Source organism: Aureococcus anophagefferens, assembly GCF_000186865.1.
Source record: "Aureococcus anophagefferens unplaced genomic scaffold AURANscaffold_5, whole genome shotgun sequence".
Lineage (NCBI taxonomy): Eukaryota > Pelagophyceae > Pelagomonadales > Pelagomonadaceae > Aureococcus > Aureococcus anophagefferens.
The window spans coordinates 2191461-2217096 of record NW_008705565.1 but is presented as its reverse complement, the minus strand read 5'-3'; the positions used below and the strand labels follow the sequence as shown (position 1 = coordinate 2217096).

Below are 25636 nucleotides of genomic sequence, written 5' to 3'. Positions count from 1 at the left end.
AAACGCCCGCGCCCGCGCCCCAGGTCCTCAAGCTCGTCGTCGCCGGCGAGGTCCGCGAAATATCCGTGTCCGCCTGCGACGACCCGGCGGCCGTCGGGCGCGCCTTCTGCGACGCGGCCGTCGGCCCGGGCGGCGCCGCGTGCCGCGAGCAGGTCGCCGGCCAGGCCGCGCAGGTCCGGGACGCGCTCTGGGACCACCGGCGGCCCGCGACGCTGGCCGTGCGCTTCCCCGGCGACGAGGACCCGGCGGGGCGCCTCGACGTCCACGCGGGCGACGACGCGGAGCTCGTCGCGGCGCGGTTCTGCGAAGCGCACGCCGTCGACGACGCGGACTGCGTCGCCGTCGCGGCCGCGGCGGCGAACCTCCAGCCGCCCCTCGCGCGCGCCTGGTGCCCGCGGTAGTACCTTAGGCTTTCTGCCGCTTCGCGGCGGGCGCGTCGCCGTCGGCCGCGCGGTCGAAGAGCACGGGGAACGGCGGGCTCGCCGCGACGGCGGCGGCGTTGGGCGGGGGCCGGGCGGGGGACGCGGACGCGAAGGGGAAGGCCGCGCCGTCGCCCGTCGGCGGCGGCGTGTCGCCCGCCGTGGCGCGGTGGTCCTCGGCCGCGCGGATCTTCGACGTCTCCGCGCGGAGGTTGAGGATCGCGTCGATGAAGTCGGACTCGTCGCGCGGGCACGGCGGGCTCGTCGGCGCCGCGGCCGCGGGCGCCGGGGGTTCCCCCGCGGCCTGGGCGCTCCGGGCCGCGCGGTCGTCGCGCGCGGCCTTGGCGGCGGCGCCCATCTCCTTGTAGAGATCCTCGGCCTCCTTGATCATGTCGAGCAAACGCGGGTGGAGCGTGAAGGGCTGCGGCGCGACGCAGATGCGCATGAACTGGGACCGCGTCGCGAAGCCCGTGCGCTTGTCGTGCTTCTTGAGGATCTTCGAGAAGCCGCAGTAGTTGATGATCGCGTAGTTCTCGAGCAGCAGGAGGTCGCGGTAGTAGGCGACGCACGCCGCCAGCGCGCGCGCGTCGTCGTCCTCGAGGAGCCCGGGCTTGCAGAGCGCCCCGCAGGGCTCGGCGGCGCGCTTGAGCATGCGCAGCGCCTCGTGGACGCGCTCGCGCCGGATCTCGAGCACGCGCTCCGCGGACGTGAAGAACTTCGACGACTTCTGGAGCTCCGCGCGGAGCGCGCGGAAGAAGGCGACCTCGGGCGCGGACTCGCTCATCGTCTTCCGCTGGGCCGCGGGCGCGCCCGTGTCCTCGAGGCCAACGCGGTCCTCCGTCGTCGCGCGCGCGCGGCCCGCGGGCGCGGGGCTTCCCGCCTGGCTCGAGTCGCCGCCCGCGCTCCGGCACGGGCTCCCGTCCTGGGACCCGTGCGCGTCCGTCTCCGCGCGGATCGCCTTGATGTGCTGCTTGAGCGTCTTGTACTGGATGAAGTACGGCGCCCACTCGGGGTCGCTCACGTTCACGACCTGAGATGCCACGGCGGGATCTTCTCGCGTGCGGGCGTCGGGCGCGCGCGCGCGGGGGCGAGGTTTTGGCATGCGAGGGAGGCGAGGGACGCGAGGGCGGCGCACCTTCGCCAGGTCGTGGCCGAACTTCATGGCGCCGCGATTCGTGTCGGGCCGGCGCGTGCAATGCGCCAAAAGTGGGTGATCGCACCTAGGTACCTCGTTGAATCTGCTGTGTTCAGGAGACTTGCAGGCAAGTAACCGCAGTGCCGTTCTAATTGAACCTAACCAAGCCCGAGCCGGGGCGTGCGCAAGTCCGCCGCGCGGCGCGCCTCGAGCGCTGTGGTGGCCGCGTCTCCTCGTGGTCGTGGCCGTCGGCGCGGCATCGGCTCCAAAGCCCCCGCGGCCGCGCCGCGGCTCGGCCGCGCCGCGCCCGCGCGAGTCCACGGCAGCGCGTCGCCAGTCACTTGGCCGGAGACGTCCCTGGTCGGTCCCGCCGCAGTCGTACGCCGGCTGCGGGACCGGGCTCCAGCGCGGAAGCCGCTGCGGGCGACGCAGCGTCGCAGCAGCACGAGCCGCTCACACTGGGCGAGCTGTGTGGCCTCTGCGCCACATCCGCCGCGAGCGCGCCATGAGCGACTCGTCCGACGGCGAGGAGGACGCGCCGCCGAAGGACTTCGCCGCCCTCTTCGGCCGCGCGCCGAGCGCGAATTCGACGTGCACCTGCAGCCTCATCCCCTGCCTGTTCTTCGCCGCGTCAGAGAGAGACACGGGCCGCGCGCGCGCCCACCCGCGCCCTTCTTAGGTGCGCCGGCGCCGGCGAGGAGTTCCGGCGCGGCGCCGGCGGGCCTCGCGCTGAACCCGGGCGCGTCTCCCGACGACGCGCGGTTCCTCGACGGCGACCTGAGCCGGCACCTGAAGCCGCACCAGGAGCGGGGCGTGCGCTTCATGTGGGAGCGGTGCGTCGGGCCGGCGGAGGAGGGCGACGCGCGGGGCTGCGTCCTCGCGGACCACATGGGCCTCGGGAAGACGCTCCAGCTCATCTGCGTGCTCAAGAGCTGGCTCGGCGGCGGCCCGCCGCGGCGCACGGCCCTCGTCATCGCCCCGGCCTTTGTTTTATCGAACTGGCTCGGCGAGATCGAGCGCTGGCTGCCCCGGGACCGCGCGCTGCGGCCGCGGACGCTGCCCGCGGCGGGCGGCGCGGCGGCGCGCCTCGCGGCCGTCGCCGCGTGGCAGCGCGAGGGCGGCGCGCTCCTCGTGGGCTACGAGATGTTCCGCATGCTCGCGGGGGGCGCCGGCGCCAGGGCCGAGTTCGTCGCCGCGCTCTGCGACCCGGGGCCCGGCCTGCTCGTGCTCGACGAGGCGCACCGACTGAAGGAGCCGCGGAGCCAGCTCTACAAGGCCATGGGCCGCATCCGCACGCGGCGGCGGGTGCTGGCCAGCGGCTACCCCGTGCAGAACCGCCTCGACGAGTACTGGGCCCTCGTGACCTTCGCGCGGCCCGCGGCGCTCGGGTCCTACGACCGGTTCCGCGCGTTCTTCGAGCGGCCCATCGTCGACTACCTCGAGGGCGCGGCGGGCGACGCCGGCGCCGACGGCGACGGCAACCACGACGGCGCGACGGCGCTGCGCCGCGCCTACGTCCTCCAGCGCGAGCTCGAGGACGTCGTGCTCCGGCGAGGCACGGACGAGCTCGGCGACGACCTGCCGCCGCGGACGGACTGGGTCGTCGAGTGCGCGTTGAGCCCCGTGCAGCGGGCGCTCTACGACGCCTTCGAGCAGAGCGCGGGGCTGTTCACGGCCGAGGCGGACGCGGGCGAGGTCGCGGCGCCGCGGGGCGAGCTCGCCGCGTACCATACCGCGCTGGCCATCGTGAACCACCCGGACATCGTCCACGGCGCCCTCGCGGAGGAGGAGCGGCTCTTCGACGACGGCGGCGACGACGACGGCGCCGCGGACGCGCTCGCGGGCGGTTTGGGCGCCGCGCCGCCGGCGAAGCGCGCGCGGCCCGAGGCTACCGGCTGGCGCGCGCCCGAGGTCGTCGCGCGCGAGGCGTCGCGCGCGGCGGCGCAGAAGGCCCGCGACGACGCGCGCCGCGAGAAGCAGGCGAAAAAGTTCCGCCAGCAGGCCTTCGACGACGACGCGGACTGCGGCGAGTGGAGCGGCTTCGGCGGGTCGCTCCGGTCCTGGGCGCGGCCCGTGTTCCAGGACGGCGACCGGGCCGCCTACGACACGGACGTCGCGGCCCACTCGGGCAAGGCCGCCGTCGCGCTCGCGGTCATGGCCGCCGCGAAGCGCCGCCGCGAGCGAGTCATCGTCTTCACGCAGACGCTGGGCACGCTCGCGGTGCTCGAGCGCCTCATCGACGCGTCCAACGCCGCCGCCGACAGCGGGGCGAAGCTCCGCTACGCGCGCATCGACGGCGCGACGCCCGCGGCGCAGCGGTCGGCCATCGTCGACGACTTCAACGCGCCGCCGGCCGCCGCCGACGCGGCGACGCCCGCGCCCGCGGGCGACGCGAAGAAGCCACCGCGGCGCCTCCGGCCGGCCTTCGCGCCCGGCGGGAGGAAGCGGCGGCCGCGGCCGCCGGAGCGCGCGGTGACGCCGCCGCCCGCGGGCGGCCGCCTCGGCGGCGGCGGCGACGGCTGCGACGTGCTGCTCATGTCCATCAAGGCCGGCGGCGAGGGCATCAACCTGACGGGCGCGAACCGCGTCGTCCTCTTCGACGTCTGCTGGAACCCGTGCTTCGACCGCCAGGCCATGTGCCGCGCGCACCGCTTCGGCCAGAAGCGGCCCGTCTTCGTCTACCGCCTCGTCGCGCCCCGGGGCACCATGGAGGCCAAGGTGCTGCGCCAGCAGCGGCGCAAGGAGCTTTTAGTACGCGAGGTCGTCGAGCGCCAGGCGCCGTCGGACGCGCGCTTCGCGCTCCGGCCCGTCTTCGGGCCCGGCGCGCCCGAGCCGCCGGCCGGCGGCGGCCTATGCGCGGACCCGCTCCTGCGGGACGTCGTCGACGCCCTGGGGGCCGACCACGTGGCCGCCGTCCACGAGGACCCGCTGCCGACGCTGGGCCGCGGCGCCGCGCCCGCGGAGCCCGGCGCGGCCGCGCTCTCGGCCGGCGACAAGGCCGCGGCCGTCGACGAGTACCGCGCGTTCTGCGAGCGCGCCAGCGCGCCGCTCTAGGGGAGAGAAACCCCGCGAGCGCGGCGCGCGTCTAGCGACACATATTACAACACAGTTCACTCGGAGCCGAGGTACTCGAGGTCGAAGACGAGCGGCGTCGACGGCGGCACGAGGTAGGGGAAGCCCTTCTTCCCGAAGGCGCGCTCGGAGCCGACGCGGATCTTCGCGCGCTCGCCGGCGCTCAGCTGGGAGATGGCCGTGTCGAGGCCCTCGATGACCTGGTTCTGGCCGAGCTTGAACTTGAACGGCGTGCCTGCGCGCGCGGGCCCCGCGTGCAACGGCCGCGCGGAATTGTGCGCCGACGATCTCTCTTCGGCGCCGGCGCCGCGCCGCGGCGGTAGGTCGAGTCGAAGACCTTGCCGCTGGGCAGGTAGCCGACGTACTGGACGGCGACGACGTTGCCCGGCTTGGGGAAGCGGTAGCCGTCGCCGGCGACGAGGATCTCGACGTCGAGCGTGTGCGTGCCGATGCCCGTCTCCGGCTTGATGGGCCGGTTCCACCACTTCGTCGCCGGGTCGATGGCGTCGGCGTCCGTGCCCTCGTCCGGCATGGCGCCGGCGCTGGCGGCGGCGCGCGGTCCCAACCGCGGGGCTGCCTTTCCGTCGATACGGGCTGCACGATGCAGATACCCAATCTTCCGCCTTTCGAGACGCACATCGAGACGCCGAGCCTCCCTGGAGGTCCAGCCGCGTCGCACCTCGCCCCCCGCCCCCCGCACGACGATGGCCGGCGGCGACTACGAAGAGCTCGACGCGACGCCCGTGCGGCGGCGCGTGGTGACGTTCCTGGGCCTGTCGGGCCTCGTCGTGACGGCCGTCGCCGCCGTGACCGTGCCGAGCTCGCCCTTCGCCCTGGGCAAGTCGCTGAGCGCCCTCGAGGCCGTCGCGGTGACGAAGGAGTTCAAGCAGACGCTGGACCCGGCGACCTTCGCCAAGCTGAAGAGCGTCACCTACGGCACGCTCGACACGCGCGACCAGAAGAGCCTCTTCGACCAGTTCATCGACGAGTACTCCAAGAGTTACGACACGACGCACGAGTACAACGACCGCTTCACGATCTTCTCGAAGAACCTGAACTACATCGACGCCCTGAACACGCAGAACCCGCACGCGCTCTTCGGCCTCAACGTCTTCGCGGACCAGACCGAGGAGGAGCGGTCCAAGCGCCGCATGACTGACCCCTCCATCACCAACTACACGCGCGTCAAGCAGGAGCTCAAGAAGATGATGAACCCCACGGTCTTCGAGGCCGCCGAGGCCGGCGCCTTCGCCGACGGCTCCTACAAGTCGAAGATGCGCCGCCTCCAGGACGCGCCCGACTCGTCGAGCGAGTCGTGGCTCGACGGCCTCGCGATGCACACGGGCGAGACGACGGACTACGAGCTGAGCCAGGGCGAGGTCGGCTGGGCGTCGGGCAGCGACTGCGCGGCCTGCAACCTGTACCCGGCCTTTGGGGAGTACGACATGGGCAACCTCCCCGACGACTTCGACTGGCGCGAGCTCGGCGCGGTCACGCGCGTCAAGAACCAGGCCTACTGCGGCTCCTGCTGGTCCTTCTCCACGGCGGCGGACCTCGAGGGCACGCACTACCTCGCCACGGGCGACCTCGAGTCCTACGCGCCCCAGCAGCTCGTCGAGTGCAACACGATGAACCTCGGCTGCGACGGCGGCTACCCGTTCGCGGCGATGCAGTACCTGTCCCACTTCGGGGGCATGGTGACCTGGGAGACCATGCCCTACAAGAAGATTGTGTACGGCGACGCGGCCTGGAACCCGACGGGCACGCCGTCGTGCGACAAGGAGCTGCTCAACGAGAAGCTGGAGGACGGCGACGTCGCGCACATCTCCGGCTGGCAGATGGTCGCCATGGGCGCGGACTACGAGTCGCTCATGCGCGTGACCTTGGTGAAGAACGGGCCCCTCAGCATCGCCTTCAACGCCAACGGCATGGACTACTACGTCCACGGCGTCGTCGGCTGCACGTCCGAGGACGACTGCGAGGCGGGCTCCGTGTCCCACCCGGACGAGGACGGCGACGGCGACATGTTCACCTGCGACCCGACGTCCCTGGACCACGCCGTCCTCGTCGTCGGCTACGGCGTCCAGCACACGGACGGCAACGGCAAGGTGCCCTACTGGGTCATCAAGAACTCGTGGGACGACGTCTGGGGCGAGGACGGCTACTACCGCCTCGTCCGCGGCTCCAACGCCTGCGGCGTCGCCAACATGGTCGTCCACTCCATCGTCAAGAGCACGACCGACGACGACTCGCGGTAAGCGACGCGCGACGGCCGCCGCTCGATTTTGACCCCCCCTCGCTTCGAACTCCAGTTTTAGCCCCGCTCCTTTCCCGACTCGCGCCCCGCAACTTGAACCCCCCATCTTAAGTCTCGCGGGCGACCTACGACCGAGTCACGCGCGGCTCCCGTTGGCGCGCCGCAGCGCGGCGTCGTACTCGCCGCCCGCGAGGAGCCCCTGGTCCCGGAGCGTGCCGAGCACGGCGACGCGGTCCCGGCCCGCGGCGCTCGGGGGGTCCGGCGCGAGCGCCGCCAGCTGCGCCTCGAAGGCCGCGAGCGCGTAGGCGTAGAGGTCCCGGTCGAGGGCCGACGCGGCGGCGAAGGCCGCGGCGAGCGCCGGGTCGCTTCGGACGCGCGCGAGTGCGCCCGCGTCGTAGTCCGACGCCGCGCCCTTGTGCGTGCCCGCGCGCGCGTAGGTCCGGGGCCGCCAGCCGAACTTGGCCTCGAAGAGGGGCATGGCGTCGCGGAGCCGCTCCGTGGGCACGACGAGCGAGAAGCGGCCGACGCGGAGCTTCGCGGCCGCGAGGTCCGCGTCGCCGAGGTCCGCGGCGGTGGACTGGTCGCAGTTCGCGCGCGACGCCTCCTCCTTGGCCGCCGCGCGGGTCAGCGCCTTGTTCGAGTTCTTCGCGCCGCGGAAGGCGTCCGACGCGCGGCCCGTCGGCAGGCCCCGCGCCGCGTCGCCGGGCCGCGAGAGCTTCTTCTCCCGCGCGAGCCGGCGCCGGTCGCCGTACTCGAAGCTCGCGAGCCGCGAGCGCTTCGTCTCGCGCGTCTTCTCCCGCGCGAGCCGGCGCCGGTCGCCGTACTCGAAGCTCGCGAGCTGCGTCTCCGCCGTCGCTTTCCCCGCGTCGACGAGGCGCTGGACGGACGCCGCGCATCCGATGAAGAGCGAGAGCTGGCGGTTGTTGTAGGTCGCGAGGCGCGCCGCGTCCGCTTTCGCGCCGTAGAGCGACACCGCGAGCCTCAACGGCTCGCGGATCACCGCGACGAAGGCGAAGGAGCCGAAGGCGAGCGCCGCGGGCAACCGACCCTCGTTGGCGAAGAAGAAGGAGCCGCCGCCGCCGAGGGCCGCGGCGCCCTCGCGGACGACGCCCGCGGCCGCGCCCGACCCGCGCATACGCGCCGCGTAAGCCACCGCGGCCTCGGGCAGGCCCTTGTTCGCGTCGAAGGCGTCCTCCTTCGTCGGGTTGCAGTTGTGGCCCGCCCAGGCGGCGCTGTGGGCCACGTTGCGCTGCGTGCGCATGCCGTTGGCCCGCGCGAGCTCGCACATGGTCGTGCCGCCGCCTTTGTGGACGTGCAGGAAACTGATGGTCCCCTTGCCGCGGCGCACCCAGTCCTCGACGCGCGCCTTCTCCGCGGCCCACGGGTCCGAAGCCGACGCCAGCGCGGCGAGGGCAGCCGCGACGAGCATAGATGCTAGTCCACCATCACCATCGTGGCAGCTTTAAATGTTCACCTTCAAGGTTGGTTCAAGGCTTGATTCAACTCAGTTGATGAAGCGCAGGGCCACTGCAGGGCCCGGTCGATCGGTGCGCAATCTCCGGCGCGTCCACCACCACGGCTTCGACGCCGACTTAGGCGTCCTCCCACTCAAACTCGACCCGTTCCTTGAGGAGCGGGCCGAAGTAGGACGCGGGGATCGTGGCGACCTTCGCGTGGATGCCCAGGAGCTCGGCCCGCCACAGCTCGATGGTGTAGTCGAAGAGGAGGCCGTGGGCGTCGAGCGCGTCGCACGCGGCGGGCCCGTCGGTCGTCAACGCGCACGTCGTCGCGCCGGCGTCGTCCTTCACGTAGCATCCCTTCCAGCCGGTTCCGTTCGACGCGAGGGAAAAGCCCGCGGTGCCGTTGCGCCGCGTCCAGCGGACGAGCCCGTCGCCGTACGAGTAGGCACCGACCGTCGGCGCCGTCGACGACCGCGCGACGGCGACGTCGACGGCCGCGCCGGCGCCGGCCGCGACGGTCAACCGAGCGCCGTCGGAGACGAACGTCGCGTTGGCGACGCTGACGACGCGCGGGCCCGCGCCGTCGAGGACGACCTCCGTGGTCAGCCCGCCGGCCGCCGCGTACCGGAGGCGGAACGCGCCGCCGGCGCCGTAGCGCATCGACGCCGGCGCGCCGGCGACGGCCGAAGCGTAGGTCCGCCGCAGGGCCGCGACCTTGGCGTCCTGGAGAGCGCCGTCGGCGTCGTAGAAGCTCTCCGCGGGGCCGGAGACCGTCGTGACGTCTCTGAAGTACTTGAACCTGACGATGGTTCCCCGGTCAAAAGCGCTCGAAAACCGTCGCGGCCGCGGGACGCTGACTCAAACTGCCAGTAGGCCCAGGAGTGGAGGTGCGCGTCGGCGACGTCGGCGACGCGCGAGATCTCCGCGAGGCAGGACGCGGAGCCGCTGCAGGCGCCGAACTCCGTGAGGAACGCCGCCGCGCCGAGCCTCCGCGCGTCCGACGACCGCGTCGCGCCCGCCGCTTCGGCGAAGGCGTCGCAGGCGTCGCAGTCGACGCCGGGCACGTCTCCGTTCCGATCGCAGTCCGTCGCCGCGAAGCCGCACGAGTAGATGTGGTAGGAGAGCGCCGCGTTGCCGCCCGGCGCCTCCGCGAAGCCGGCGGCGTGGACGCCGCCGAGGACGGGGATGTTCGACGGGTACCTACCACATGCGTCGGTGACGATTTTTCCTCGTTTTCCCAGCCGAAATCTCTCGAAAGCCGTCACGGATGCAGGGCGCTGATGGGAACGTGTCTGGAAACGGCGTCGGTTCGAAGAACAGGATCGCGTCGGCGTCCCTCGCCCGGATGGCCGCGGCCATCCGTGCGTACAGCGGCTCGAGGAGGCGCCGGTCCGCGGCGCCCGGCTCCAGGAGCGTCGCGTCCTCGAAGAAGTCCCCGTTGAGCGGCTCGTTCACCAGATCGTAGCCGAGGACGCCCTCGACGCCCGCGAACGTCTCCGCGACGACGGCCCAGTACGCGACGAGCGCTTCGGCGACGCCGGACGCGTTGGCGAAGACTTTGCCCCAGCTCGACGTGACCTCCGGGGCCCGACTATACATGGTGAAGTCGCGCGCGAGGCACTCGTCCGTGTCCGGGAAGCCCGTCGCCGGGTCCGTCGTAAAGTTGTAGGACGCGATGGGCGCGCATTGGCCGATCAGACGGCCGAACTCCGCGAGCCAGGTCTCGTCGCAGGACGTCGCCACGGGCTCGAGCGCGTCGGCGACCCAGGCCGGGAAGCCCTCGCCGCAGTACTCCTGCGAGAACGCGTCCTGGTGGAAGTCGACGATGGTGTAGATGCCGCGGGCCGCGAGGCGGGCGACGATGCCCCGCATCGTCGCGAGGTAGGTTCGGTCGTAGCTGCCCCGCTCGGGTTCGACGCCGGGCCACATGACGCCCAAGCGCACGACGTTGAAGCCCCAGGCCGCGAGCTGCGCCATGTCCTCCTCCACGAGCGAGTCGTTGCTCGAGAACGCGTCGATGCGCGGGTGCCAGGGCGGCGCCTTGTAGACGACATTGACGCCGTGGAAGACGCGCGCGCGGCCGGCGGCGTCCTTCAGCACGCCATCCTCGACGCGGATGCGGTCCAGCGCGCCCGCGAGTCCCAGCGCACCCGCGATTCCGACCAGGAATACGCCTCCCATGTCGGAAGGCTGCCCAGCCAACGTTGCCGTTCACCACACCTGCACTTCGATTGTTTCGATCGATTCCAGTCGGGGCGCGCCGCGGTGAGGCAGCCCGGCTCGGCGCGGGACCGGCGCGGCGCGGCGGCGGCGGCGCGGAGGCCATGCTCTCGGCGCAGAAGAAGTTGTTGGAGGCGTCCGTGGCCGAACAGGGCGCGCAACTCCAGAGCAGCGAGCTCACGTACTTCGAGAACAACTTCGGGTCGATGAACACGATGGCGAGCGTCATCGGCGGCTTCGCGTTCAGCGGCATCCTGATCCCCACGGCCTACGACACGGACGGGTTCCTCGACGGCAACAACACGTGGGCCGTCGACTTCTTCTACGGCTTCGCGAGCCTCTCGGTCGGGTGCTGCATGGCGGCGGCGATCACGTGCACGATCGTCAACGTCCGCGGGCCGGGCCTCGCGCTCCGGGGGCCCGACGGCTCGCTGAAGCGCGCCGTCGACGGCATGCGGAGATACCAGAAGCAGGTGCTCTACTGCCTCGCCACCGGCGTCGTGAGCTTCCACATGGAGGGCATGCTCTACGCCTGGATCGCGCTGCACAAGGACTCGAGCCAGATCGTGACGACGGTCATCTTCACCGTGTTCCTCTGCGCCATGGTCGCCATCGCCATCACGGTCTTCTACTCCTTCAACATCGAGGGGCGCATGGTCGAGGGCATGTTCACCGAGGACCAGTTCTCCAGCGCGTACAAGCAGCTCGCGGGCGGCCAGTCCTACGGCGCCGAGGGCGAGACCAAGGCCGCGCGCCGCCACGACCGGCCACGGTCCGAGTCGAAGCAGTCCGTCGCGCCCGAGGAGGACGATGTCGAGGAGGACGCGTCGCCGAGCACGTCCACGATCTCCTCCTTCTTCGGCATGCTCCCGACGGGCGGGTCGTCGCCGGGGGTGACCGAGGGGAAGATGGTCGTGTAACAGTCGACGGTGCGCGCCGTACTTTACGTCGCGCTAGGCTGCGGCCCCGACGAGGAGGTAGGCCGCGTTCGCGGGCATTTCGAGGGCCACGGCGCCGGCGTCGAGCGTCACGACCTCGGCGGCGACGCGCGACGCGTCCCGGAGCTCCGCGAGCTGCGAGGTCGAGGGGACGGCCGGCGCGCCCATGGCGAGCCATCTCGCGCGGGGATTCGCGTGTTCCTCGTCGATGCGGTAGAGCTCGAGATCGCCCGAGACACCGGCGACGGTCACGGCGGTCGTCGGCGCCGGCGCGTCGGACCAGCCCTGGGGCGGGAGCCGCGCGTCCCAGTTCGAGAGGAAGACGGCGACCTTGGCGCCGTCGCGCGTCGCGAACGCGTCGACGGTCCGCGTCGGCGGCGGCGGCGGCGGCGGGTCGCAGTCGACGGCGTAGAGGCGCAGGCGCCAGGTGCCTCCGCATCTTTGGCTCGCGTCGCCGACGCAGGGCGCGTCGCAGTCCGAATCGTCCGCCCGGGGGCACCGCGCCTCGTCCGCGACGCCGACGGACGAGCACCAGCACTCGCGCCCCGCCTCGAGGCCCACGTACCTGACCGCGCCGCCGTAGGCGCCCGGCGCGGCGCCGGAGTCCGCCGCGCCGCGCGCGTAGCAGAACGCCGCGCAGGTCTCGGGCGTCGTCGCGGGGAACGGCCCCCCGGCGTCGTCGACCGAGGGCAGGCACCCGCCGTCGCGGGCGACGTCCTGGTCCCAGCACCCGAGGTCCTCGGTCAGGCGGCAGGCGCCGCCGTCGGCCGCCGCGTCCCCCGACGACGACACCGTCGCGGCGACGCGGTGCGGGCCCGCGTGCTCGTGGAGCAGCTGGAACGCGCGGAACGCGGGCTTGGCGATGCCGGAGATGGTCTCGAGGCCTACGGTGGAACTCCTCTCGTCGCGCGAAACCCCCGCACGAAAGGAGCGCCGGATGCGCGCCGTAAAACCCGGCGAACTCGGTCGTCGGGAGGCCGGCCTCCTCGAAGATGTCGGAGAACGCCCACCAGGAGAGCACGTCTGCGACGCCGTCGAGCGCGCCGATCGTGCGCCATAGGAACGCCGCGGCCGTGGACGTGTCGTGCGCGACGTCGTTCTCGCCGACGGCGACGTTGTACTCCGTCACGTAGAACGGATACTTGTCGGGCACGAAGCTCTTGGCCCAGGCCACGAGCCCCTTCGCGAAGCAGTCCGGATTCCAGTAGAACCTACCAAGTGCGTCGGTCATCCTTTCCCCGGTCAAAATCTCTCGAAAATCGTCACGGCCGCAGGACGCCGAGTAGGACCCGTTGCCGCTCTGGAACGGCGGGGCCGTGCCGTTCAGCGTCGCGTTCGAGCCCCAGCCCGGCGGGCACTCGCGAGCGTTGCCGTAGTAGTGGGACGAGACGAAGTCCAACGGCAGACCCAGCGCTTCGACTTCCTCGATGAACGCGGGCAAGACGACGGCGCCCGCCGACGCGGGCCCGCCGACCCGCAGCGTCGCGTCGACGCCCTTGATCGCCTCCGCGCTCGCGGCGTAGAACGTCCGCGTGTAGTTCCCCAGCGCAGTCTCCGACGCGCCGGGCACGCCCCAGAGCTCGTTCCACACCTCCCAGCGCCACGTTTGCACCTCCTCGAGGCCGTAACGGTCGACGGCGTGCGCCGCCGTGGCGGCGACGAGGTCGCGCCAGTCGTCCCAGCGCCGCGGCGGAAACGGCACGCCCGTCCGGACCCAGCCGTTGGGCACGCAGGCCGGCAGCGACGACGGCCGCGCGGCCGACGAGCAGTTGGCGAGCGCCAGGGGCATGAAGGAGAGCTCGACGAGCGGCGCGACGCCGTTTCGCACGTGCGCGTCCCAGAGGACGTCGATGTTGGTAAAGTTGTACACGGGCTCGCCGGCCGCGTCGAGGGAGACGACGCCCATGTCGTCATCGAAGATCCCATGCTGCCGGATGCCGGCGAGGCCGTACGCCTCGGCGCCGCGGGCCAGCGCCGCCTGCCAGTCGTCCCGCAGCCCGAGCGCGGCGTGGCCCGAGCCGAAACTGCGCTTCCAATAGGGCTCGAGCGCCGTCGTCGGGCCGTGCACGTCGACGTCGACGCGCACCATCGCGGAGGCCGCTGCTAGCGTGAGGGCTGCCCAGATCGCCATCATGATCAACTCGATTAAGAATTCGCACTTCAAGAATTCTTCAGTTGCTTTGCTACAAGGAGGTCGAAGTATACCACAAACTCCCGCTAGATTCTCGCAAAATAAGGGAGCGGGCGGATGGCGCTCTTGGCGCGCTGGGGGTTCCACGCGGGGCCGGCGTCCTAGGCCGTCGCGTAGCCGACGTCGGCCTTGGACGACTTGGCCGTGGCGATGCCGATCTGCTCGCCCTTGATGTCGAACTTGACGTAGTACTTGCGCATGAAGACGTCGCCGAGGATCCACAAGGGGCCGTTGGGCGCCGGGATGTCGATGCCCATCATGCCGAAGAGGCACTGGCCCGCGTCCTCGATGACGTAGTCCTTGAGCGCGAGCGCGTAGTCCTTGCCGCCGAGGGTGAAGACGATGTCGTCGGCCTTGGCGTCGCAGTCGATGGTGTACTCCTTGCCGAGCACGGACTTGGCGCCGATCTGCTCCGCGATCTTCTTCACCTCGGCCGTCGGGCCCGCGAGGAGCGACGTGCCCGAGTCGACGATGGCCTTGACGGCCGTCGTCATGTTGCCGGAGGCGCCCACGGCGAGGCCGTCGAGGGTCACCTCCCAGTAGGACTTCTGGGACAGGGGCACGTAGGAAAAGTCGCCCTCGTACTTGGAGTCGTCGACGCCGCCGATGACGAGCTCGCCGTCGGCGTCGTCGCCGAGGGAGAAGGCGAAGACCTCGTCGTCGAGCTGGCCCGAGGCGACGAGGGCCTCGAGGGGCGTCGGCACGCCGTCGACGGAGATGCCGCCCCAGGCGAGGCCGAGGATGCCGTCGAAGTGGCCGAGGCGGTAGCCGATGCCGAGGCCCGACGTGTCGTCGACCTCCGCGAAGAGGTAGTTGGCGACGCTGTAGTCGCCGATGGCCACGGTGTCGCGGGAGTACTCGCCGGAGACGGGGCCGCTGCCGTACTGGATCTTGAACTCCGTGCCGTTCTTGACGTACGTCGACGACTTCTTGTTCTCGTAGATCGCGTGCTTCGAGAGGAAGGGCTTCTTGTTGGGCACCCAGAGGTTCGAGGACCCCGTGTCGAAGACGACGGCGACGTTCTGGGGCGGCGTGCCCACGGAGATCTCGCCGTAGTACTGCGCGTTCTGGTAGTCCTTGATGATGATGTCGTCGGCGCCGGCGCCGAGGAACTTGTTCGGCGTCGTCTCGAACGTCGGGGAGAAGGACTCGCGGTCCATCTTCTGGAGGGCGACCTGGGCGGGCGGGCGCGGGTCGGCGGGGGGGCGGCGCGCGCGGCGGGGGGCGGGCGGCGCAACGTGGCTGTTTTCCGCGGGGGCGCCGTCCCCGGGTTTCGCGCTCTTTCGGGGTCGAAAGGGGGGGCGCGACGGCGTCGGACGCGGGGCGCCGTACGCGGTAGACGTCGGCGGTGGCCGCGCCGAGCGCGAGGGCGAGGACAACCTTCATCATTGTGATTGGGCGGGTCGGGCGCACTGAGATCTCAGCTCGAGGTGTTCGCCAGGCTTGTGGCAAAAGTGCACTGCAACCGCGACCTCAAACAACCAGGACAGGGCAGCATACCGCTTATGGGCTGCGCAGCCCACCACCGTTGAGCGCAAGAACGACCATGCCCGAGGGCGAGGCGGTCCACTTCTACACGAACTCGGGCGTGCGCTGGCAGGTCGTCGCCTTCCGCGCCGTGCGCGACGGCGAGCTCAAGATCATCCAGGACCTCTGCGAGCAGCAGCCCGTGCTCCTCCACGACCGCTTCACCAAGGAGATGGAGGACTGGGAGCTCGAGTTCGAGTCCCTCAAGTGGTTCCAGTTCAAGGACACGACGTGCCTCTTCATCGCCGCCGCCTACTGCCAGGCGGCCATCGTCGAGTGGCTCCTCGAGAACGGCGTCGACGAGGACGAGAAGTGCTACATGAGCCAGGTGCCGTTGGACGTCGTGGGCAACTGCCACTGGGACGACGCCGACGCCGCCGTCATCGAGCGCCTCCTCAAGCGGCCGAAGAAGGCGCCGCGCGCGCCGCGCGAGCCCAAGACGACGTGCAAGCTCACGCTCGAGGAGGTGTCGCGCATCGAGCACTACGAGATCCCCAGCGACGACCCCCGCATCCCGCCGACGCAGGCGGCGCGGCGCGTCACGGAGTCCGTCGCCCTCGTCAAGGTCCACATCTCCTGGGCGACGGAGTGGCTCCGGCCGACGCTCGAGTACGAGCTCAAGTACCGCATCGTCAAGGACCACCAGGGCCGCTCCGACGAGAAGTGGACGACGGAGACGCTGCACTGCACGACGAAGATCATCACGGGCCTCCAGCCCTCGACGCTCTACGCCTTCGAGGTCCGCGCGCGCAACTCCGCCGGCGTCGGCGACCTCGCGCCGAGGCACGTCATCGAGACGCCCAACGCCGAGATCCTCCTCGCCAAGATGAACAAGCAGAAGGCCAAGGCCGAGGAGGAGAAGGCCGCCAAGCCCCGCAACCAGGTCGGCCTCGACGGGTAACTTCCGAAGTTTTTTTACACACGCCGCGGCGAGCGCGCGCGCGCGCTCACTTGCGCTGGCCTCGTCGGGGCTTGGCGTCGTCCGCCTTTTTCAGCTCCTTGACCTTCTCGAAGACGGGCGAGTGCTTGAGCAGGTCCGGGAGGATCATGAACCTGCGGGCGCGCGCCGCGGTCGACCGCGCGAAAACGCGGACGCGAAACGCGCGGCGTTCGCGCTTGATCTGGGAGCCGCGGATGTAGACGTTCTCGAGCTTCGTGACCCGGCCGTCGCGCGCCGTGACGACGACGTCCGTCACGAGGCAGTTCATCGTCTCCTCGGACTCGTCGAGGTGGCCGCGGTAGATTTCGCCGTTCTTCAGCTCGATGGTCACCTGCGCGCGCGTGCGGCGTCGCGGCGGGGTCCCCGTCGTCGCGCGGCCGTCGGCGGGGCGCGCCGCGGGGGGGCGGACGCACCATGTGGCCTTCGCCCTCGTGGAGGAGCTTAATCGGCACGCCGACGGCCTTCGCGGCCGCGGCCATGTTTTTTTCGTGCGACGCGCCGGCGGGGTCCGAGCGCTGTCCCGGGCCGCGTCGTGGCTCGCGTGCGAGTGCGTGTCACGTCCCGCGCGCGGTCGAGCGGGGTGCACAAGGTCGAGGCGGCGAGCCGGCGATCTCTGCGCTGAGGCAAGCGGCATGGAGGCTGTTTTTCGCAGCTCCCGCCGACGGCGACGCGTCCTCGCGTAGCCGTCGTCGCTTCGAGACGCGCTGCGAGCAGCCTTGCAACGCAACCGCGCGCTTTGCAACGCAACTAGCGCATGACACGCGCCCATCGCCGCCTGCGGCGGCGGCTGCGGCGCCGCGCACAGGGGCGCGACGCGAGCGGCTACGCCGGCTTTCGGTGCACGTGGATCAACGAGCCCATCGCCACGGTCGACGGCGCCGTCGATGCGGCGACCTTCTTCCGGCGCTTCGTCGCGACGCGGACGCCGTGCCTCCTGCGGCGCTACTGCGCGTCCGCCGATCTCGGCTGCGTGTCGCGCTGCGCGACGGCGGCGGATCCGGCGGCGGCGTGGGTGGCGGCCGTGTCGCGCGCCTGCGGCGACGCCGAGGTCAAGGTCGAGCTCCGCGCGGCGGGCGACGCGAGCGGCCGCGCGTTCGGCCTCGGCCGGGAGCGGCGGCTCGCGGTGTCCGCGTTCGCCGCGGCCGCGGCCGAGGCCGCGCGGCGGGGCGCGCCCTGCCCCTACTACCTCACGACCCAGCCCCTCGGCGAGGACGACGAGGGCCGGCCGGAGATCTGCGGCGAGCCCTGCGCGTCGCTCGTGCTCGCGGCCGGCGGCCCGCCGCTGTCGCCGCCGCTCTTGCCGACGCTCGTCGTCGCGAACGCGAATTTGTGGATGGGCGGCGCGCCGGCCGGGGCGGCCTTCGACGCCAACTCGTCGGGCCTGCACCACGACTTCCACGACAACCTGCTCGTCCTCGTCTGCGGCCGGAAGCGGATCCGCCTCTGGGACCCGTCGGCGACGCGCGGGGCAGGAAAAGAGTGCGAAATTCCCAACTTCAAAGGCTCCTATCTCGGCCGTTTTCCGCTCGTTTCGGCTGATTTTTGGACGAGCGATCATCTCTTGGAACGGTCTCGAAGCGTGGATGCTTTTTCCGGAACGCGCGCGCGCGGAACACTCACGTTGAAGCGACGTTGAATCACCCTTTTGCTGCCCAGGCGACGCGCGCGATGCGCCCGCGCGGCGGCGCCCCCCACCGGGTCCACGGCAACGGCCGCGTCGTCTACGCGTCGAACCCGGGCGTCGAGGCCGACGGCCGTGACGCCGGCGCCGACGCCGCGCTCGGGCGCCACGCGGCGCTCGACGCGCTCGGCGACGGCGACGACGACGCGGCCGAGGGGCTCCTCGACGCGCTCCTCGACGACGACCGCGCGCGCGACGACTTCGACGACGCGGGGGACGACGGCGGCGCGGACGACGGCGCCGGCGCGCCGCCCGAGAACTTCTCGACGCTGCGCAAGGCCCGCGGGTCGTACGCGGCGCTCGCTGGCCGGCCGCGGTTCCGGGACGTCGTCCTCGCGCCGGGCGACGCGCTCTACATGCCCTGCGGCTTCTGGCACGAGGTCTCCTCCGACGGCGGCGTCCACGCGGCCTTCAACTACTGGCTCCACCCGCCGGACACCGCCGACTTCGCGCGGCCCTACGCGTCGCCCTTCTGGACCGACGACTGGGCGCGCCGCGAGCGCGACGACGCCTTCGTCCGCGCGGCGCTTAAACGACGGCGATAATTATCCCCTTAGCCGGTGCGCGCTCTACTCCTCGGCCGCGGCCTCCTCGGCCGCGGGCTCCTCCTCGGCGGGCTCCGCGGCGGCCTCCGCGGCCTCCGCGGCGGCGGCCTCGGCGGCGGCGGCGGCCTCCTCCTCGGCGGCCTTGACCTCCTCGGTCTTGCGCGCGAAGAACTCCTCGCGCTTCTCCTTGTGCTTGACCATGATCTTGTGGCCCGCGAGGAACTCGGGCTTCATGGTGAGGCCGAAGCTCTTGGCCTTGTGGTCGACGCGCTTGAGCGTCTTCTTGACGAGGGTCGAGCCGCCGTTCTCGACGATCCACGCCTCCTGCTCGTAGATGGACTCGAAGGTCTCCTTCGTGAGGCCCTTGACCATGGTCGTGAGCTTCGATTTGCTCATCGTCGCCGACATGGCCACGGAGCTCCGGGCGGTGAGGCCCGAGGGGGGCGCGAAGGCCGCGGCGGCGGCGGCGAGGGCGAGGAGGCGGCAGAGCATGGTTTTTGGCTGAGACCTGTGAATCGGCGCGATGGTGCGGTGTGTCTTTTGCAATGGGTGGATGCAGCGGCTGCGGACGCGGCGCTCGACGGTGCGAAGGAGGAGGACCTGACTGGACGAAAGCTGACTGTCAAGAAATACATCTCCGGCCTCAACTCACTTCAACGACCAAAAGTGGCTGAGTATTCGAGCGTCGATGTGCATTATACTGTAACGCTGCCCGGCATGTCGCAAGTTGCTCCAGACAACTCGCAATCGACGTGTTCGACCTGCGGGGCGACGCCGAAAACCCTGCTGAGCTGCCCCTGCGGAACGACGCAGTATTGCAATTCGGACTGCCAGACGATCGATTGGAACGACCGCGGCCACAAGAAGGCGTGCAAAAAGATCCGGGACGAGCGCGCGGCGGCGCTGCGGCGGGCTGATCTGACGCGCGCTACGACGTTGTTCTCATCGAGACGACCAACCTTTAAAGAGGCGCTGAAGTACGCCGACTCGCTGCCGGAGGAGGAGGCGAGAGCGAAAAAGTTCCAGGGCTGCTATCTCTGCTGGTGCAAACCACCGTGTTGCTTCCTCTTTCCCCCGTCCCTCGTCACGTACTGCTCCCTTTCGTTTCCCTTTTGGTACCCGGGAAGCACCACCAGCGATTGCATTTGGATTCCGTCGGCGTGCGGCGGTTGCGGGGGGGGCTGCTGCGCTTGCGGCAGCGGCGTCCGGAATACGAACAGATTGCCCAAAAACATGTGGGGATCGTTCGAAAATCAAGGGGGTGATCCGTATGGTTGGGGTGCATGTCGACTTCCTGACTGGTGGGGGCCCATATCCTACTACGTCGTTCCCATCCCGACTGCCAGTGGCATCGCCTATTATTGGAAGGGCAAGACGCCGGCGTGCACCTGCGTCCCCATCGTCACGTGCGCCAACTAAAAGAGGGGTGCTGTCTCGATTACGGCTTCAGACGACGCGTCGTCCAGGAGGCTCCTTCCCCCTCCGCTCTTTCCAGGGCGCGCTGGCCCTCCGCTCGGAGCGACAGCCTCCTCGCCTTGGCGGGGGACACCGGCAGCTGCGCCGCTGCCGCCTCCGAGGCGGCCTTCTCCGCGGCGGCTTTGGCCGCGAGCCGCTCCTGCTCCGCGGCGCGCTCGGCCGCGAGGTCCGCGGCCGCCTTGGCCTCGGCGGCGGCGGCGGCCTCGGCCTCGGCGGCCTTCTCCGCGGCCCGGGCCTCGGCGGCGGCCTTCTCCTCGGCGGCTTTGGCCGCGAGCCGCTCCTTCTCCGCGGCGCGCTCGGCCGCGAGGTCCGCGGCCGCCTTGGCCTCGGCGTCGGCCGCGGCCTCGGCCTCGGCCTCCTCCGCGGCCCGGGCCTCGGCCGCGGCCGCGGCGGCCGCGGCCTCGGCCTCGGCCTCGGCGAGCGCGGCCGCCGCGTCCTCGGCGGCGCGCGTCTCGGCCTGGGCCTTGGCCTGCTGCTGGAGAGCGCGCGCCTCCGCGGCCTGATCCGCGGCGAGCGCCGCGTCGGCCTCGGCCTCGGGCGCCCAGGCGAGCGCGGAGACCAGGGCCTCCAACTCCGCGGAGACCGCGACCTCCGCGGGGGCTTCCGGCGCCTTGCTGACGACGCCGGCGGCGGCGAGCGTGATGCCAAAGTCGGCGTAGGACGCGACGCCCTCCGCGTCGCAGGCCGCGCGCCACGCGGCGGCCGTCGGCGGACCCGCCGGCGCGGCGGGCGCGGCGGCCTCCGAGGCGGCGAGCGTGATGCCAAAGTCGGCGTAGGACGTGACGCCCTCCGCGTCGCAGGCCGCGCGCCACGCGGCGGCCGTCGGCGCCGCCCGCTCCTCGCCGAGGACCTCGGCGGCCTCGACCTCCTCGGTCGTGCGCTTCTCCTTGGCGAGGAAGTCGGGCTTCACGGTGAGACCGAAGGCCTTGGCCTTCTCGTCGACGCGCTTGAGCGTCTTCTTGATCCAGGTCTTGCCGCCGTTCTCGACGATCCACGCCTCCTGCTCGTAGATGGACTCGAAGGTCTCCTTCGTGAGGCCCTTGACCATGGTAGTGAGCTTCGCCTTGCTCATCGTCGCCGACATGGCCACGGAGGTCCGGGCGGTGAGGCCCGCGGGCGCGAAGGCCGCGGCGGCGGCGGCGAGGACGACGAGGCGGCAGAGCATGCTTGCGTGTGCGCGTGGACGCGATGCGCGACGTCGAAGGCGGGCGGCGAGGGCGCTCAGTGCTCGGCCTTCAAACTCAACAGAATTCTTGGGGCAACCTTGACTTCAACAAATGATCAAGCACCTCACGCGTGTGCAGCTACGTCCTCAAGCGACGATGGGTCGGTCGCGTCGCCACTAGTTTCCCTCGCGAGACGTGCGGGAGTCCACGCGGTTTGCTTCCCTTCGATGCATGCGGCGCGAAGACGCCCCTCGCGACCGCCGCGCGGCAGTTCGCGCGCCGCCGCGGGCACTCGGCAGGCGCGACGCTTCGCGTTCTCGTCGTCATGACCGCGTCGCTTTTCTCGCGGTAGGGCCGGGTTTCAGCTGTGGATTACGCCGGTGACTGCATGTTGACGTCAAACTAAGAGTCAACTTAGCGAGGCGTCGAGCGCAATGGCCGAGCTTCTCGCGGCTGCGCCATGCGTCGAGCTCCAACAAGCGTCAACTGCACACTTCGCGTCGCTGCAGGTGTCGCACGGCCACAAGTTCCGCGCCCAGGAGTGGATGGCGCAGCGGTTCCCGGAGGCGACGCAATGCGGCAGCGGCAAGGACGTCGTCGTCTTCGCGCTGGACGACCCGGAGCGCGTCGTCGCGGCGATGCGGCGCGACGGCCACGCGCGGCGCTTCGTGCACGCGGCGACGGCCTGCCACCTGCGCGTGGCGCGCGCCGACGCCGTCGCCGGAGCGGTGGTGGCGCTCTACGACGGCTGCGAGTCGCTCGCCTCCGCGAAGCTCGTCGTCCACTTCGACCGCGCGCTCAAGGGGTCGCTCCTCGCGGCGCTGCCGGAGCGGCTCGCCCTCGCGCCCCGGGGCCACAGCCACTGCCTCACGGTCGAGCCCGTGAGCTCCGGGGGCGACGTCGAGGGCTACTACGTCGGTGTATGCGCGGCGGGCGACGAGTTCGCCACGGACGACGCCGTCATCGCGTCGAAGCGCGACGGCCACGCCGTGTCCCGCGCCTACTTCAAGCTGCGGGAGGCGGCCGACGTCTTCGGCTTCGGGGCTCGCTTGGGCGACGGCGCGCGCGTCGTCGACGTCGGCGCGTCGCCCGGCGGCTGGAGCCAGCTGTGCCTCGAGCGCGGCGCGGCCCTCGTCGCCGCCGTCGACCCGGGCGCCCTCGACGCGTCGCTGCTGGACGCCTACGGCGGCGGCGCCCTCGTCCACGTGCGCGCGAGGGTCCAGGAGTCGACCGCCGCGCTCGCGGCCGCGGCGGCCGGCGGCCGCTTCGACGCGTGCGTCTGCGACGCGAACGCGCACCCGGCGGCGGCGTTGCGGCTCCTGGCGCCCGCCGTCTGCCCCCTGCTGCGGCGCGGCGCGGCCCTCGTGCTGACGCTGAAGCAGCCCACGGCGACGAACAAACACGCGGACGGCGAGTTCGCGGAGGTCCTCGCCGCGCTCGCGGAGCACGGCTTCGCCGGGCCCCGGATCGCCTGGCTCTGGGCCAACGGCCGCCACGAGCGCACGCTCGGCGCGACCTACGAGCCGGGGCAGGCCTCGGGGGCTTTCGCGTCTTAAAAAAAGGGGGTCTTGCCAGATTCTTGCCTTGACGCGTCTCTAATCGTAGGGGGCCCGGGAGGAACCGCGGGAGTCGGAGGTTTGGGGACTCGAGCTCGACCTCAGGCTCAGCCGGAGCCGGCCTGGCGCCTCGCTACGAGGCGGCCGAGGAGCTCTAGGGATGGGACCAGTGGTCCTCGATCTTGCAGATTCTTGCCTTGACGCGTCTCTAAACGTAGGGGGGCGGGCGAGGAACTGCAGGAGTCGGAGTTTTCAGAGGCTCGGCCTCAGGCTCCGGAGTGATTCTTGCCTCGACGCGTCTCCTTCCGCGGCCCAGGGAGGAACCGCGGGTCGGAGTTTTCAGAGGCTCGATCTTGCCGGGGTCCGCAATCCATCAAGAGCGAGTCTTGTGTATCGTCAACTCCCGCGTCCGAATATCCCCGGATTGGCTCCCGCGAGCACGCCCCTTCCCCTCGGCGCGTGAGCCATGTACTTGGTAAAAAAGTCGTTCGAAAACGACGAGCGAAAATGTGTAAATGAAATAGTGAAGTCCGATGCTCAGGTTTTAAACCCAGGTCTTTTGGTCTGATTCCCAGGTTTGATGCTTTTCCAGGTCTTTTTGAGTATGAAACCCAGGTCTTTTGGAGGTCCATTTTTTATCCCCCCTATATAAATTACAGATATGTTTGCCGCTTGACGACAGGATGCCCCAACCCGTTTGTCCGCAGGAGTGCGCATGCGACGTCTGGGCTGCCCCGACGCCGCCAGAACCGCTATCGGGGCCCATCCCGGGCCAAGGAAGTGCACTGGAGCACGCCAGTGAGTTGCGCCGGCGCTGCCCCATCCTTTTGGCGGAGTACATTCGGTCGATCACTGCGGCTGCGGGCTGCGCGCGCGCCCACTCGATTTCGGGATCCCGTCTATTACCGTCACAGTTTCACCCACTGAGCTAAAATGGCCTTCCCTATGCCGTTCTGTGTCTGATTGTAGGTTCGAATGCCCGCGCGCGCGCGCGCGCGGCGGCGGCGGCGGCGGCGGCGGCGGCGGCGGCGGCGGCGGCGACGACGACGACGACGCTGCTGCTGCTGCTGCTGCTGCTGAAGGTGATGGAGGTGATTGTGGTCCACCTGTGGCCCACCGCCGGCGACCTGGACCACGCCCTGGGCGACTTCTAGGTTTTTTTCGTAATTCGAGGGCCTGGGTTTCAATCCCAGGTCTCTCTTAGTCTGAAACCCAGGTCTGATGCTCGATGCCCAGGTCTCTAGTCTCTGGGTCTCTGATGCCTGACCTTCACTAAAATGAAAATGGATTCATTTCGTCACTTCGATCTTTCACGCCCGCTCCGTGTCGACCCCCCCCTCACCCGCCACCCACCCCCCGCCCCCCACCAACACACGGCCTCCCACCTCGTGGCCCGCCGGCGGCGTGGTCCGCGACCAGTCGCCGGAGCGGAACGTCGACGACGTCGCCCTCGGGTATCCAAGCGCCCGAACGCGCCGGGACCCGCTCCGCTACGTCTTCGAGTCCTCGGTGCACGCCAAGCGCATGCAAGCCCGGCCTAAGGGGGTCGACGTCGCGGACGGCGTCGAGGCGCGCGTCGCGGGGACGCGCTCGCGCAGCTTGAGGAGGCTGTCGCGGGTTCTCCGAGGTGTAAGGAGTGCAGGGAGAAGGTTGCTGCGGCTGCGCGGTGGTTGTGGAGAGCAGGTGCGCGCGGTAGTCGCGTGGGTCTAACCTGGAGTCTATTGCCTTTGCTTAGGACTGAGGGGAATAGGCTTCTGCCACGTACCCGGCGGGGCGGAGGCGAGCCAGGGGCGAGGCGGGGAGCGAGCCGGGGACCTAGGGGCAGGCAGCCGGGAGGCTGCCCTTGAGTATGGAGGTCGATGGTGAGGTGGCCGGAGGCCATCCGAGGTTGAGGTAGGAGTTGAGGGTAGGTCCGAGGTTGAGGTAGGAGTTGAGGGTAAGTTGCCCGACTCCACGCAGTGCCCCACCGAGTGCGACATCTTCGACAAGACCTGCCCCTATTACGCGGAGTCCACCAAGCACTACCCCTTCACCTTCGACCCGGTCGCGGCGGGCGGCTACTCGGAGCTGACGTGGTCCCAGGCGAACGCCGACGCGCGCGCGGACTTCTCGGAGTGGGATTGCGTGACGGGTCACTACAGCTCATACCTCAAGGACCCCATGCCGTGCGGTCAAGGCACTTGCATGGATACGTGGGTTCTAACCAGCAAGGGCGTCTGCATGAAGAAGGAGGCCCACGCGGCGGAGAACAGAGACGCCTGGAACGCGTGCGACGCCAACGGCGCCGAGTATGCGGGCTACTATCTCGAGCAGGGTTTCGGCTACCTCGGGTGCCTCAAGGGGCTCGGCTGCGCGAACGGCGACTATCAAATTAGTCGCGGCGCCTCAACATTATCCTCTTTCATCCAGTGGAACCTAGATAACTCATTCCAAATGCACTGCCCCTCGACGATCGCATGGGCGGAGCAAGCTTTGTCCGAGGACGGCAGTTATCTGATTCCCGAGCAAATAGTGGGTGGTATCGACATGATGGACAATCTCTATTGGTCCCAAGACGCGAAAATGCCGCCCCCCGAGGTCATCTTCTGCGACGCGATGTACATGGCATGCATCATGGACCACTCGCCCTGCGCCGACTCCTGCGACTCCTGCAGCGCGAGAACGTAAGCGCGACCCGGCCAAGTTCCCGCTACGGCCTCGCCCACGACCCCGCCCACCTTCTCTCCCACCTTCTCGCCCACGGTCGCGCCCACGGACCCGACGGCCGGCCCGACCCTGGCGCCCACGTCCGCCCCGTTTGAGTGCGTCGACGACCCCTACTTCGAAGACGTGGAAGGCTACAAGTGCGCGGATTGGGTCGGCTACTCGTGCCCTTCCTACGACGCGGAGCTCCTCAAAAACTGCCCCGTGAGCTGCGGGCTCTGCATGCCCCAGGGCGACGGACCGTAACCGCCGCCGCGGGCCCGCGGGCCCACCGCGGACCGGAGGGGGCGCGTCGGACGGCGCCGCGGGCCCATGCCCCGCGGCGAGCCGCAGACGCGCCGCTCCCTCCC

The 25636-nt window shown here is 70.6% G+C and overlaps 12 protein-coding genes across 12 annotated transcripts in view; 4 read left to right on the top strand and 8 right to left on the bottom strand.

The window, feature by feature from the left end:
* Positions 1–1599, bottom strand: part of AURANDRAFT_71204 (expressed protein) — a gene marked incomplete at both ends in the record, with an annotated part of 3968 nt that extends 2369 nt beyond the window's left edge. Inside the window, 2 exons of the mRNA XM_009036752.1 lie at positions 466–1449; positions 1555–1599. Of these exons, the coding sequence (XP_009035000.1) occupies positions 466–1449; positions 1555–1599 (1029 nt within the window). The remainder of the gene's footprint in view (positions 1–465; positions 1450–1554) is intronic.
* A 720-nt stretch (positions 1600–2319) lies between these two features.
* On the top strand, positions 2320–3243 carry AURANDRAFT_11897 (hypothetical protein; the record flags this gene model as incomplete). Its single annotated transcript, XM_009036892.1, has 1 exon — positions 2320–3243. A coding segment is annotated over one exon (924 nt), but the record flags the coding sequence as incomplete, so codon positions are not given.
* AURANDRAFT_52962 (hypothetical protein) lies at positions 3206–4672 on the top strand (the record flags this gene model as incomplete). Its single annotated transcript, XM_009036893.1, has 2 exons — positions 3206–3872; positions 3996–4672. The coding sequence occupies 2 exons, from the start codon at positions 3709–3711 to the stop codon at positions 4606–4608; spliced, it is 777 nt and encodes a 258-aa protein (XP_009035141.1).
* On the bottom strand, positions 4665–5158 carry AURANDRAFT_23305 (hypothetical protein; the record flags this gene model as incomplete). Its single annotated transcript, XM_009036751.1, has 2 exons — positions 4665–4861; positions 4912–5158. 2 exons carry the CDS (start codon positions 5156–5158, stop codon positions 4665–4667), a joined length of 444 nt encoding a protein of 147 aa, XP_009034999.1.
* Positions 5159–5330: 172 nt separating this feature from the next.
* AURANDRAFT_22962 (hypothetical protein) lies at positions 5331–6884 on the top strand (the record flags this gene model as incomplete). The annotated part of the gene is made up of 4 exons (XM_009036894.1): positions 5331–5810; positions 6006–6356; positions 6408–6578; positions 6636–6884. 4 exons carry the CDS (start codon positions 5331–5333, stop codon positions 6882–6884), a joined length of 1251 nt encoding a protein of 416 aa, XP_009035142.1.
* A 2061-nt stretch (positions 6885–8945) lies between these two features.
* On the bottom strand, positions 8946–10524 carry EGN1 (endoglycoceramidase-like protein; the record flags this gene model as incomplete). The annotated part of the gene is made up of 3 exons (XM_009036750.1): positions 8946–9543; positions 9644–10065; positions 10108–10524. 3 exons carry the CDS (start codon positions 10522–10524, stop codon positions 8946–8948), a joined length of 1437 nt encoding a protein of 478 aa, XP_009034998.1.
* Positions 10525–11516: 992 nt separating this feature from the next.
* AURANDRAFT_23523 (hypothetical protein) lies at positions 11517–13590 on the bottom strand (the record flags this gene model as incomplete). The annotated part of the gene is made up of 4 exons (XM_009036749.1): positions 11517–11831; positions 12294–12396; positions 12455–12712; positions 12860–13590. 4 exons carry the CDS (start codon positions 13588–13590, stop codon positions 11517–11519), a joined length of 1407 nt encoding a protein of 468 aa, XP_009034997.1.
* Positions 13591–13793: 203 nt separating this feature from the next.
* On the bottom strand, positions 13794–14852 carry AURANDRAFT_23053 (hypothetical protein; the record flags this gene model as incomplete). Its single annotated transcript, XM_009036748.1, has 1 exon — positions 13794–14852. One exon carries the CDS (start codon positions 14850–14852, stop codon positions 13794–13796), a length of 1059 nt encoding a protein of 352 aa, XP_009034996.1.
* A 1265-nt stretch (positions 14853–16117) lies between these two features.
* On the bottom strand, positions 16118–16762 carry AURANDRAFT_36815 (hypothetical protein; the record flags this gene model as incomplete). The annotated part of the gene is made up of 3 exons (XM_009036747.1): positions 16118–16272; positions 16321–16490; positions 16573–16762. The coding sequence occupies 3 exons, from the start codon at positions 16636–16638 to the stop codon at positions 16167–16169; spliced, it is 342 nt and encodes a 113-aa protein (XP_009034995.1).
* Positions 16763–19808: 3046 nt separating this feature from the next.
* Positions 19809–21067, bottom strand: AURANDRAFT_71201 (expressed protein; the record flags this gene model as incomplete). The annotated part of the gene is made up of 1 exon (XM_009036746.1): positions 19809–21067. A coding segment is annotated over one exon (1258 nt), but the record flags the coding sequence as incomplete, so codon positions are not given.
* Positions 21068–21461: 394 nt separating this feature from the next.
* AURANDRAFT_62766 (hypothetical protein) lies at positions 21462–22583 on the top strand (the record flags this gene model as incomplete). Its single annotated transcript, XM_009036895.1, has 1 exon — positions 21462–22583. One exon carries the CDS (start codon positions 21462–21464, stop codon positions 22581–22583), a length of 1122 nt encoding a protein of 373 aa, XP_009035143.1.
* Positions 22584–23783: 1200 nt separating this feature from the next.
* The window catches only part of AURANDRAFT_62765 (hypothetical protein), a gene marked incomplete at both ends in the record, with an annotated part of 3770 nt that continues 1917 nt past the window's right edge, over positions 23784–25636 (bottom strand). Inside the window, one exon of the mRNA XM_009036745.1 lies at positions 23784–23850. Within this exon, the coding sequence (XP_009034993.1) occupies positions 23784–23850 (67 nt within the window). The remainder of the gene's footprint in view (positions 23851–25636) is intronic.